The 13,299-nt window shown below is 46.6% G+C and overlaps 1 protein-coding gene and 1 long non-coding RNA gene across 9 annotated transcripts in view; one reads left to right on the top strand and one right to left on the bottom strand.

The window, feature by feature from the left end:
• Window positions 1-77: 77 nt before the first annotated feature.
• Window positions 78-11,402, bottom strand: LOC106505550 (uncharacterized). 3 transcript variants are annotated; one of them, XR_014826107.1, is made up of 4 exons: window positions 11,352-11,402; window positions 10,968-11,094; window positions 10,624-10,694; window positions 78-1,196 (listed from the first exon to the last, which is right to left on the bottom strand). It is a non-coding gene; the product is annotated as an uncharacterized LOC106505550 (long non-coding RNA). The 3 variants fall into 3 exon arrangements; XR_002338430.2 differs by having other exon boundaries at window positions 11,212-11,402; XR_001300081.3 differs by having other exon boundaries at window positions 11,204-11,402.
• Window positions 11,403-11,509: 107 nt separating this feature from the next.
• KLHL22 (kelch like family member 22) overlaps window positions 11,510-13,299 on the top strand; it is a 36,081-nt gene continuing 34,291 nt past the window's right edge. For 3 of the 6 annotated variants that reach the window (XR_014826106.1, XR_014826105.1, XM_021072691.2), the window contains exon 1: window positions 11,510-11,564. Coding sequence is in view for 1 of the 6 variants with exons in the window: in XM_021072690.2 (XP_020928349.2) it covers window positions 12,113-12,163 (51 nt within the window). In the remaining 5 variants the exon portion in view is untranslated. Of the gene's footprint in view, window positions 12,211-13,299 lie in introns of all 6 variants that reach the window. The other 3 variants (XM_021072689.2, XM_021072690.2, XM_021072692.2) reach the window with 3 other exon arrangements.

The raw sequence follows: 13,299 nt of genomic DNA on the forward strand, positions 1-13,299 counted from the left end.
GGGGAAGGGATAGATTAGCAATTTGGGATTAACATACACATTACTGTATATAAAGCAGATGATCAACAAAGACCTTCTATGCAGCACAGAGAACTTTATTCAATATTCTGTAATAACTTATGTAGCAATAGAATCTGAAAAAGAGTGGATATATGTTTATGTATAAGTGAATCACTTTGTTATATATACACCAGAAACTAATACAATATTGTAACTCAACTATACTCCAATATAAAAATTAAAAACATAAAATTAAATAAAGTACATAATATAAAATAGTTAACCAGGAGTTCCCTGTGGCCTAGCGAGTTAAGGGTCCAGCGTTGTCCCTGCTGTGGCTTGGGGTCACTGCCATGGCATGGGTTCGATCCCTGGCCCGGGAACTTCCCCATGCTGAGGGCATGACCAAAACAAAAAAAGAGATTTCCTCAGCCCTAGAAATGGGTGCTGGGTTCCAGGAGCTCGTTTTATATAATTTCACACATTATATATATTAAAGAATAAATTTAAAAAATGGTAAAAATCATAGCTTTCATTAACTCTGCTGAGAAAACTGGTAACATCTCAGCATCTTTTTAATGTTCAGGTATATTGAAATGAATATGCAAATGAAGACAAGACCAGCCTCTCTCTGCAGTGGGAGAGGGCAACCAGTTGAATCTCCGCCTGGCAGAATTTGAATGTTTGTGAACAAGAATTATTTTGCATTTTGTTATTACTTCTCATGTTTGGAGCTGTCAACTAGCTCAAGGGCAAGGAAATAGTCTGTCAGCCAGGAAGCACAAAATTCTGAGTGCATACCACATAATTTTCACAGGTTTTTACCTTTCTCCCCAAGAAAGTAGCACTTTGTGTACTCACTAGCAGTTGTCACGCTTTAAACTGCAGAATCCAACCGGGGTGAGGAGACAGGACAAAGGATCCTGTTTCTTCAACAAGAGGAAAAATATAACCCAGACACCTATGCCCAATTAATCTTTAGGAGTTCCCATTGTGGTGCAGCAAAATGAATCCGAGTAGTATCCAGGAGGACAGTTTCAATTCCTGGCCAGGCTCAGTGGGTTGGGGATCCAGAGTTGCCCTGAGCTATAGTGCAGGTTGCAGACATGGCTTGGATCCCAAGTTGCTGTAGCTGTAGTGTAGGCTGGCATCTGTAGCTCCGATTTGACTGCTAGCCATACGCTGCAGGTGTGGCCCTGAAAAGAAAAAAAAAAAGCAATTAAGCTTCAGCAAAGGAGGCAAGAATATAAAATGGGAGAAAGATAGTATCTTCAGGAAATGGTTCAGGGAAAACCAGGCAGCTGCATATAAATCAATGAAACTGGAACACACCCTCACACCATGCACAGAAATAAACTCAAAATGGTAAAGATTTAAACATGACACATCAAAATTCCTAGAAGAGAACGTAGGAAAACCATTCTCTGACATCAACCTTACAAATGTTTCCTTAGGTCAGTCTCCCAAAGTAACAGAAACAAAAATAAACCAAAAGGATCTAATCAAACTTACAAGCTTTTGCACAGCAAAGGAAACAAAAAAAAAAAAAAAAAAAAGGAAGAGACGACCTACAGAATGGGAGAAAATAGTAAATAGTTTTAAATAATGCAACCAACAAGGGCTTAATCTCCAAAGTATACAAACAACTCATACAACTCAACAGCAAAAAACAAACAAACAAACAACCCAATTAAAAATGGGTAGAAGACCTGAGCAGACATGTCTCCAAAAAAGACATACAGATGGCCAACAGGCACATGAAAAAATGCTCAACATCCCTTATTATTAGAGAAACGCAAATCAAAACTACAATGAGGGACCACTTCACACTGGTCAGAATGGCCATCATTAATAAATCTACAAATAACAAATGCCCGAGAGGGTGTGGGAAAAAAAGGAACCCTCCTACACTCTTGGTGGGAATGTAAATTGATACAACCACTATGGAAAACAGTACGGAGGTACCTCAGAAAACTAAATACAGAACTACCATATGGTACAGCAATCCCACTCCTGGACATGTATCCAGACAAAACATTCACTCGAAAAGATACATGCACCCGTATGTTCATTGCAGCACTATTCACAATAGCCAAGACATGGAAACAACCTAAATGTCCATCAACAGATGAATGAATTAAGAAGATGTGGGGAGTTCCCGTCGTGGTGCAGTGGTTAACGAATCCGACTAGGAACCATGAGGTTGCGGGTTCGGTCCCTGCCCTTGCTCAGTGGGTTAAGGATCTGGCGTTGCTGTGAGCTGTGGTGTAGGTTGCAGACGCGGCTCGGATCCCACGTTGCTGTGGCTCTGGCGTAGGCCGGTGGCTACAGCTCCGATTCAACCCTAGCCTGGGAACCTCCATATGCCGCGGAAGCGGCCCAAGAAATAGCAACAACAACAACAACAACAACAACAAAAGACAAAAAGACAAAAAAAAAAAAAGATGTGGAATTCCCGTCACAATGCAGTGGAAACAAATCCGACTAGGAACCATGAGGTTTGATCCCTGGCCTCGCTCAGTAGGTTAAGGATCCAGCATTGCCGTGAGCTGTGGTGTGGGTCGCAGACACAGCTCAGATCTGATGTTGCCGTGACTGTGGTGTAGGCCAGCAGCTGTAGCTCCAACTGAACCTCTAGCCTGGGAATCTCCATATGCTTAGGGTGCAGCCCTAGAAAAGACAATAATAATAATAAAAAAAAAGAACAAAGTAATGCCATTTACAGCAACATGGGCGGAAGTAGAGACTCTCATACTAAGTGAAGTAAGTCAGAAAGAGAAAGACAAATACCAAATGACATCACATATATGGAATCTAAAATCTGGCACAAATGAACCTATCTACAGAAAAGAAACAAACTCATGGACATGAAGAACAAACTTGTGTTTGCCAAGTGGGAGGGGGAGGGAGTGGGATGGAGTGGGAGTTTGGAGTTAGTGATGCAAACTATTGCATTTGGAGTGGATGAGCAATGAGATCCTACAGTATAGCTCAGGGAACTATATCTAGCCACTTGTGATGGAACATGATGGAGGATAATGTGAGAAAAAGGATGTATGGGAGTTCTGGTTGTGGCTCAGCAGAAACAAATCTGACTAGTATCCATGAGGACACAGGTTCAATCCCTGGCCTCCCTCAGTGGGTTAAGGATCCAGGATTGCCATGAGCTGTGTGTAGGTCACAGACACAGCTCATATCTAGCTTTGCTATGGTGTGGCATAGGCCACCAGCTACTGCTCTAATTTGACCCCTGGCCTGGGAACCTCTATATACAGCGGGTTTAGCCCTAAAAAGACAAAAAAATAAGAATATATATATATAGTAGTTGGGTCACTTTGCTGTACAGAAGAAATTGACAGAACATTGTAAATCAACTATAATAATTTTTTTTTCTTTTGCCTTTTTAGGGCCTAACCCACGGCATACGGAGGTTCCCAGGCTAAGGGTCGAATCAGAGCTGCAGGTGCCAGCTTACGCCACAGCCGAAGCAATGCAGGATCTGAGCCGTGTCTGTGATCTACACCACAGTTCACGGCACTGCTGGATCCTTAACCCACTGAGCGAGGCCAGGGATTGGACCTGTGTCCTCATGAATACTAGTCAGATTTGTTTCCACTAAGCCACGACAGGAACTCCTATAATAAATTTCTTTTTTTAAATAAAGAGTTAAAGGAGTTCCCATTGTGGCGCGACAGAAACAAATCTGACTAGGAACCATGAGGTTTCAGGTTTGATCCCTGGCCTTGCTTAGTGGGTTAAGGATCCAGCGTTGCCATGAGCTGTGGTGTAGGAGGTCACAGGGGCAGCTCGGATCCTGCGTGGCTGGGGCTGTGGCTGTAGTGTAGGGCAGCAGCTGTAGCAATGATTGGACTCCTAGCCTGGGAACCTCCATATGCCGTGGGTGCGGCCCTAAAAAAAAGCAAAAAAATAAAGAAAAAGTAAAATAAAGAGTTAAAAATAAATAGAACATAGATGTATCAAAAAAAGAAGAATAAGAAAAATACAGGTGTGGGAGTTCCCTTCGTGGCGCAGTGGTTAACGAATCCGACTAGGAACCATGAGGTTTCAGGTTCGATCCCTGGCCTTGCTCAGTAGGTTAAGGATCCGGCATTGCCGAGAGCTGCGGTGTAGGTCACAGACGCGGCTTGGATCCCCCGTTGCTGTGGCTCTGGCGTAGGCCGGTGGCTACAGCTCCGATTAGACCCCTAGCCTGGGAACCTCCACATGCCGCAGGAAGCGGCCCTAGAAAAGGCAAAAAGACAAAAAACCAAACAAACAAAAAAAAAAAAAAAAAAAGAAAAGAAAAAGAAAAAAAGAAAAATACAGGTGAAAGGGAACCCAAAGATTAAGAGACTTTAGAGGCATGATTGGATCTTGATTCCAATAAATTTCGAAAAGCAGTGAAGAAAGATATATAGAGGATAATTGGGAAATGCGATTACTCAACTATTTGGTGATATTAAGAAACTACTGTTGATTTTGTGCATGTGAGGGCGGAATTGTGCAGGAGAAGGAGGTCAAAGGCAGGATGTTTATAAGGTTTTTAGTGTGGGACTTTCAATGTTGGAGGCTGAGTAGGATTGAGCAGAGCTCCTGACAGAACAATTCTGGAGTATTGGACCTACCAGCTAAGAGGTGGAAGCAGCTCTGAAAAGACAACTGGCTTTGAGAGCACCCAGCTGAGCTTTCTTTTCCTTTTTTTTTTTTTTTTTTTTTCTGCACCCATGGCATGTGGAAGTTCCCAGGCCAGGGATTGAACCCACGCCACAGCCATGACCCGAGCTGCTACAGTGACAACACTGGATCCTTAACCACTGAACCACAAGAGAACTTCCCATCTGACCTTTCTTTGCTGTTCCCTCTGATGGCAGCTAGTTGAGTAGCCTGTTGTCCAGATAAATGGATTCTCTGAAAATTCCGGAAAGAAACAATACAGTTATCTAGAACTTGATTGCCCCAGAATAAAGTCTTTTCCCACAGCTTAATAAGCCTTCCTGATGGAGAGCCGAAGGCCATGGTTGGCTCAGTTCTCAGAGCTCCAGCTGTTCTTTATGTAGATGGTATGTATGATATATATCTTTCCACAGCTTGTCCTTGTCACTTAAAAAGAGTTACTGCTACATTGCACCCCCTAGCAAGGCTGCTGCAAGTCATCCTGCAGTACAGATGTACCTTGCTTTGTTTATGGATATTCACTTTGGTCCTGCCTCCTCACCTAGAAATGGACATGTGGGCTTGCAGAAAGCCACTGTGGATTTATTTAAATGTTAATAGCTACTACCAGCTTTTCTAGCTATCAGTTATCGAATGCTGCTGCATAACAAATTACTCCACCGCCAAGTGGCTTAAAACAACAATAACAGGCATTCATTATCTTCCAACCTTTCTGTGGGTCAGAAATTCAGGAGAGGCTGGGCCAAATTCTCACTCAGTCTCTCTTGAGGTTCCAGGCAGATGTTAGACTACAGTTCTCTTGAAAGCACCTGACTTAATAAAGAACTTAATGAAGTTCAGGGTTTTTTGTTTTGGTCTTTTTTTGGAGCCAAACCCGCAGCATATGGAAGTTCCCAGGCTAGGAGTCAAATTAGAGCTGAAGCCCCCAGCCTACACCACAGTCACAGCTATGCTACATCGGAGCTGCATCTGCAATCTACACCACAGCTTGCGGCAATGCAAGATCCTTAACCCATTGAGCGAGGGCAGGGATGGAACTTGCATTCTCGTGGATACTGGTTGGGATCTTAACCTGCTGAGCCACAATGGGAATTCCCAAAGCTCAGGCCTCAGTACAGAGAGAATTCAGTGAGGGACAAAGTGGGAGGTAGGAAGAGAATTTACTTGTAGAGGACACTTGTAATGAGTGCAGTTGGCCAGCAAAGAGAGCTCTGCCCTGGAGAACTAAGTGGGCTACGTTTCTATAATCAGAGGAAAAGTGGGAAGGGGGAGAAGACCATGTTCTGCCTCCTCCTTTGTAAAGATGTTGCAGGAAAGTGGAGTGAGAGAGGATGGTCACAGCCCAGGAATCAGGTGAGTTCCTGGGATGAGCTGCCAAGTGAGGGTCCTTGGTTTCCTGCAAGAAGGAATTCAAGAACGAGCCACAGTAAGGTGAGAGCAAGTTTATTTAGAGAGATTCACATTCCATAGACAGAAGGTGGTCTGTCTCAGAAGTTGAGAGCAGCCCCGAAATATGGGGTGGTTAGTTTTTCCGGGCTGGGTAATTTCACAGGCTAATGAGTGGGAAGATTGTTCCAACTATTTTGGGCAAGGGGTGGGGGTTTCCTGGAATTGGGCCACTGCCCTCTTTTTGACCTTTTATGGTTGGCCTGGAACTGTCTTGGCACTTGTGGGTGTGTCATTTAGCAGCTAGTCTATTATAGTGGGGTAGAGTGATGCTCAAGGGCTGCTAGAAGGCGGATCTTCTGCAATCTTGGACCTAAGTGTCTCTGACCAGTTTTTTTATTTAAGTTTGTTTTTTTGTTTTTTTTTTTTGTCTTTTTAGGACCACACCCGTGGCATATGGAGGTTCCCAGGCTAGGAGATGAGTTGGAGCTGCAGCTGCTGGCCTAGACTACAGCCACAGCAAAGCCAGATGTGAGCTACATGTGCAGGCTACACCACAGCTCACTGCAACACCAGACCCTTAACCCACTGAGTGAAGCCAGGGATCAAACTGCAACCACATGTTTCCTAGTTGGATTTGTTTCCAATGCACCACGATGGGAACTCCAAGTTGGGTTTTTTTAACCACCCACACCTGGGGCCTGTGGAAGTTCCTAGACCAGGGTTCGAATCAGAGCCTATGTCACAGCCGGAGCAACACTGGATACTTAATCAACTGAGCTGCAATAGGAACTCCATTTCTGGCCAGTTTTTTCTTTCTTTCTTTCTTTTTTTTTTTTTTTTTTTGGATGCCCCATGTCATATGGAGCCCTCCCACCCCCACCCCGGATCAGATCTGAGCTGCAGCTGAGGCAACGTGGGACCCTTAATCCACTGTGCCCTGCTGGAGATCAAACCTGCGTCCCGGCATTCCCAAGGTGCTGCTGATCCCATTTCACCATATTTCACCACAGTGGGAGCTCCCTGACCAGGCTTTATCCTGTACCCTGCCCCCTTCCCTCCTGTCTAACTCCAAGGCCTGACTGGGGCTGGAGGATCTGCTTTCAAGGCACCTGGCTCCTGGATGGCAATTTTTTTTTTTTTTTTTCCGTTTTAGGTCCGCACCCATACCACATGGAAGGTCCAACTGGAGCTACAGCTGTTGGCCTATGCCACAGCCACAGCATTGCTGGATCCGAGCCACGTCTGCAACTTACACCACAGCTCATGGCAACGCTGGATCCCCAACCTACTGAGCAAGCCAGGGATCGAGCCTGAATCCTCATGGATACTAGTCGGATTTGTTTCCATTGTGTCACAACGGGAACTCCAAGTTGGTTGATTTTAACTGAGGTCTCAGTTCCATGCAGGCCTTTTATGGCTGCTTGAGACATGTTAGCTCACTTCCTGCAGACAGAGGGAGGCAGAAGCTGCAGTGCCTTGATTTTATTTTATTTTTTATTTTGGGTGGCATGCATGCTATAATGGAAGTTCAAAGCCCAGAGATCAAATCTTTTTTTTTTTTTTTTCTTTTTCAGCCACCCCCAACGGCTTATGTAAGTCCCTGGACCAGGGATCAGATCCAAGCTGCAGCTACGACCTATGCCACATCTGCAGCAATTCTGGATCCTTATCCCACTGTGTCACAGGAGAACTCCTACAATGCCTTTTATGATCTCATCCTTTTATTTGTCTCTTTCTGTCCCTTAGAAGCCAGTCACTAGTTCAGCCCAATTTCAAGGGGAAGAAGATTGGGCTTAACGTTTCTTGTTTTTTCTTTTTTCCTTTTTGGCCATGCCCACAGCATGCGGGAGTTCCCAGGCCAGGGACTGAACTTTTACCCTCAGTGGTAACCAGAACCACGGCAGTGACAATGCTGGATCCTTAACCAGGGAACTCCTGGACTTTACCCTTTGAAGGGAGGAGAGTCAAAGATTTTGCAGGCATGTGTTTAAACCACTACAAGCTCCAAATTGGCTGTTGCAGCTTATAGTCCCATCAGCGATGTACAGATACTCCCCTCACCAACTGATGCTTGATCTCAGCTTATTTTACATTTTGCCATGTTGATGGTGACGAAGACTCTTTCTTTAACCAAATTCAGTTGGCTCCTCTGAGCCTTCTTCTCAGCTAGGCCTCTACTATGGCACCTGTTCTGTTTCTGACTGCCTAGTCCAGTCTAGGCAAAGAATTCTGCCAAATCAGATCAGGGAGAATTCCCCCACCCTTGATAGCGGATCAGGTTCCTCACCCTCTACCTTGGATAATCCCACTAGGCTAGTTGAGCAAGAACCCCCCCAGCCTTGTAGTCTCATTTTAGTAATTTTACATCCAATGGCCCCTTCAGTCAGCTCTTAGCTTTAAATCCTCAGCTGTCTTCACTGCAGAGTTAAGCCTGAGTGCCCCCCTACTGTAATAGTTTTCCTGAATAGTCTTTCTTACTGTTTTAACAAGTGTCAGAATAATATTTTCTTTAACAGTGTGTGAAAATGTGGTGGGACGTTTGTATTTCCTGGTTATTAATGCAATTGAACTCTATTTCCTATGTTTACACACACTGGAACTTCCTCTTCTGTGAGTTTCCAGTAAAGATCTACAGTTTGTCTGCTTGGTTGACTTTCTAGTTATTGATTTTTTAAAGTTCTTTGTATATTCTGGATAATTATTTTTTGTCAGTTACGTCACAAGTACATTCACTGATACATGTGATCATTTGCATTTTTAAACTTTCACTCACTTTTTTTTTCCTTTTTTCCTTCATGACCACATCCATAGCACATGAAAGTTCCTGGGCGAGGGGTTGAATCTGAGCTGCAATCTATGCTGCAGCTGCAGCAATGCTGGATCCTCCAACCCATTGGGCTGGGCTAGGGATTGAATCTGCACCTCTGCAGCCACCTGAGCTGCTGCAGTTGTACTCCTAACCCACTGTGTCACAGCAGGAACTCCTAATTTTCACTGATATTGATGATTCTTTCAGGTATGAAGTTATGTGTTTGTCCTTTGTTTTCTTTGTTTGTTTTTTTGTTATTTTTGGTCTTTTGTCTTTTCTATGGCCACACCCACAGCATATGGAGGTTCCAAGGCCAGGGGTCTAATCCGAGCGGTAGCCACTGGCCTATGCCAGAGCCACATCAAGGTAGGATCTGAGCTGTGTGTGTGACCTACACCACAGCTCATGGAAACGCTGAGCGAGGCCAGGGGTCGAACCTGCGTCCTCATGGATGCTAGTCAGATTCGTTTCCACTGAGCCATGATGGGAACTCTGAAATTTACTTGTTTTGAAAAAAAAATCCAAATGCTGGCATTGCCCAGAAAAACTTAATAAGTTTATTTACAATCGTTATAAAGTTGAACTTCTGAAACTTGTTCACTGAAACATTTTGACTTGCATTGATGCTTTATGGCCCCACATTTATATTAAAAAAATCACACACAAATGAAGATGGAAAAACTGCCAACACCTGATTTCTGTCCCCTGTTTTTCCACTTGCAATCATATACTTAGGTACCTTTTGACCTCATGGAAAAAAAATATCTAATGTTCAGAACTACCAATAACAGGAAGAAGAGAATTTTTTTTTTTTTGTTAAAGAATGAAATGTTTCCGAGTTCCCCTCATGGCACAGTGGTTAACGAATCTGACTAGGAACCATGAGGTTGCGTGTTCAATCCTTGGCCTTGCTCAGTGGGTTAAGGATTTGGTGTTGCCATGAGCTGTGGTGTAGGTTGCAGATGTGGCTGGGATCCCGTGTTGCTGTGGCTCTGGTGTAGGCTGGCGGCTACAGCTCGGATTAGACCCCTAGCCTGGGAACCTCCATATGCCGCAGGAGTGGCCCTAGAAAAGGTGGAAAGACAAAAAAAAAAAAAAAAAAAAAAGAATGAAATATTTCCCATTCTAGTGGATACTTAAGCATGTTCTCCATGTATGCGGTGTGCTAACTGGATGTCTTTTGACATAATTGTTACACGTTTGGCATGGATAGCGCATAGGTTGGTGTCTTCAAAAAGGCCAACCAGATAGGTCTCACTTGCCTCCAGCAAAGCAGCAATAGGTGCACTCTGGACGCACAGATCTGTTCTGAAGTCCTGAGCAATTTCCCACACCAGACACTGGAAGGGAAGCTTATGAATAAGAAGTTCAGTGGACTTCTTTTTTTTTTTTTGCTTTTTTTAGGGCTGCACCCGTGGCATATGGAGGTTCCCAGGCTAGGGGTCCAAATAGAGCTACAACTGCCCACCTACACCACAGCCACAGCAACACCAGATCCAAGCCATGTGACCTACACCACAGCTCACAGCAACAGCAGATCCTTAAACCTTCAGTGGATTTCTGATAACGTCTAATTTCACAGAGTTCCACGGGTACCAGGCCCGTAATGATGAAGTTTCTTCACCCCTCCAGTAGAGGGCACACTCTTGCGGGCGGCTTTTGTAGCCCGTTGCTTCTTCAGTGCTTTACCACCGGTGGATTTGCAAAGGTCTGCTTTGTATAAGCTGTGGTATAGAGACCTCCTTACTTACCCCCCTTCTCCTTCGGCTGGAGCTCAACGAGCTAGAGATGGCGCTAGTGAACGATGGCGGCTCAGCAGTGGCTGTGAACACAATTGAGTTTTTTGTTTTTTGGGGTTTTTTTTTTGGTTAGATCTGCCCTCCATGTTCTTGCTGACACTGCCCCCATCCTGGAATGCTTTTCCTGCTCCTCCAAAGTTCTCATCTGTTACACAGCTCGGGGATCACCACCTCCAGAAAGCCCTCCTGGAAGGCCTCTCCCACTGGGAACCTTTGCTCTTGGAGGCTGTTCCAGTCTCCCAATCCTGTCTAAAGCCTCAGGCAGCTGTCTGCGCTCAGTGCTTCTTTTCACTTACTTTCTCTCTCTCCCACGTTCGCCCACCGTTCTTTTTAACCTCCAGCCATCCCCAGCCACATCCTCCGTCACAGCACCCCATCCTCCGGACGCGGCCATCACACATGAGCCTTGTAGAATGGAGTCTCCTGCGGGTGAGGAGGAGAAAAATGAACGCAAGCTCTTCTCAGACTGCCGGGCCCCTGCTGTAGGCTGGGGAACGGATTTACTCCCCAATCTTGGTAAACAAGAAAACACCTGTTCACCCTGGCCATGTTTATGTCATTGCTGGCATCCAGCAGGGGGCGGGCAACTCAGAGGACCTCGAGGGAGGGACCGAGGTGAGGAAGGAGGAAAGGTTTAAGGGGCGTGATCCTCGCCAGAACGCCTTCCTTCACGTCCTCACTCTTCTCTCTGCTGCCTGTGCAGGCGCCCCTCGGCGCCGGGGTCTGGAACCAGGCGGAGACTCGGCTTCAGGGGGATCCCGCCTCCGCCCCGGCCCCGCCCCCGCCCCGCGTCCGCCTGGCGCCTGCGCGGCGAGACCACGTAAGGCACCGAAGCCCCGCCCCGCGCCCCGCCCCGCCCCCGCGAGTGCGGCCTCAGCTTGCAGCTGCGCCAGGTGAGCGACCAGCGCCGGTCAGCGCGGGTTCCCTTGCGGGGCCTGGGGGCGGTTCGCAGCGTGGGACGGGCGCGCGGGGCCGGGACAAGGGCTTGAGCTGCGCGGGGCACGTGCCGGGAGCAGACCGGGCCGGGGGGCGGGAGGAGGCCTGAGGCGAACCCGCGGCCTGACGTGGCTGAGGCGGCGGGCGGGACCCCCGGGCGCGGCGGGCCGGAGCTTCGGGGACGCCGGCGTCCTGGTCCCTACCAGGGCTGTCACTCTGGCAGGTCAGCGCGCGCGCTTCCCGCGGCGACGTCGGCGCTGTGTGGGCGGCCCTGCAGCAGGCGGAGGGTCGAGCGGCCGTCCGTCCACCCGGTTCGACCTTGGACCCCGGCCCACCTGCATCGGCCCCTCAGCCGGCCCAGGCTCGGACCCTGCGCGCCGCCGGGACGGACCCGGACGGACCCGGAGGCCGGGCTGTCAGTGCGACGCCTGGGCCTGGAGCTCCCGGTCTCTGGCCCCGCCGCGGGCCCAGCGCTTTCGCCCGGGCGCCTCCCCGCCCCGCTCTGATGCTCCAGAGCCATCCCAGCCCGCCCCTGACCCTGGCCACCCCCTGGGAGGTGGGACCCCTTTCCCTTTGTTGGAGACCTTGCTTCGTGCTGCCAAGGTTTGAGCTTTGTGGGGGGCCAGACGCTGTTTGGGGGCCCTGAAGAGGAATGACAGTGTCTGTTCAGTAAATGGTGTTGAGTTGAACATTCTTCGAAAATACTTCAGACTCTGTCATTCATGAGTTCATGAAATTCATTTTATGTCCTTCGGTTTGTACCTACTTGGGATATAAACCCTTTTCCTGCTCTTTCTAAAACCCTGAAGAGCTCTGAATGCAGGGCCTTGCTTGTGATGACTAGGGAAATGTAATGGGATGAAGAAGGAACTTAGTCCAGGGAAGGACTTGGTGATAGAGAACCCTTGTAAAATAAATAGGTCTAGGGTGCCAGAGAGTGAGCTTGCAAGAACGTTTTATATTTCAAAAAAAACAGAAATGGGAAGGAAATCACAAAGTATGTGCAGCATTCCACTTAATTTTTTATTTTTTGAAATTTGACAGTTAGGGAAGTTACACTGTGAAATGCTGTTTTTCATCTAAGTACAATTTTTTTTAAAGAATGCTATTGGGTGTGCTAGACACTGGTTGAAATTGGGTTCTCATACTTTGCTGGTGGAAGGAAAAAAACTGGTATACGTCAGCAGGAGGCATTTTGGCTATATCTATTGAAATGTGAACTATACATTCCAAATAGAACTGCCCAGCAGTTTTTTACCTAGGAACTGGTCCTCAGGTAATGCTACATGTATGGCAAATCTAAATGACTTTCAGTGCAAAACTGTTGGCACTAGCAAACAATTGGAGCTAACTCAAGTGTCTCTTTGAAAAGAATTGGTTAAATGTGGGTTATCCATACAGTAGACTGTGGGAGGGATATGAGGTTATTGCAAAAGATAATAAGAGGGGGGAAATTTAGTTTTATAGATATGCTTGCAGATGCACAGGTGCCACCTGGAAGGGCTGTAGGAAAGTAGAATAATTTCCTCTGGGAGAGAATCTTGTTAGGGGCATTAAGTGAGAGGGAAATTTAAGTTTTGTTACATTAAAATCTTTTTGTTTTATGGTAGAATCTAGTTTTCATTTTTTTCTTTTAAGGATCTGGTAGGAAATTGAAGAGGAAACACCTTTGGGGAAGGGGAAAGCAGAGGA

Source organism: Sus scrofa, chromosome 14, assembly GCF_054392235.1.
Source record: "Sus scrofa isolate SSC_HxYL_T2T_F1_AM1 chromosome 14, Sscrofa_HxYL_maternal_Yorkshire_Landrace_v2.0, whole genome shotgun sequence".
Lineage (NCBI taxonomy): Eukaryota > Metazoa > Chordata > Mammalia > Artiodactyla > Suidae > Sus > Sus scrofa.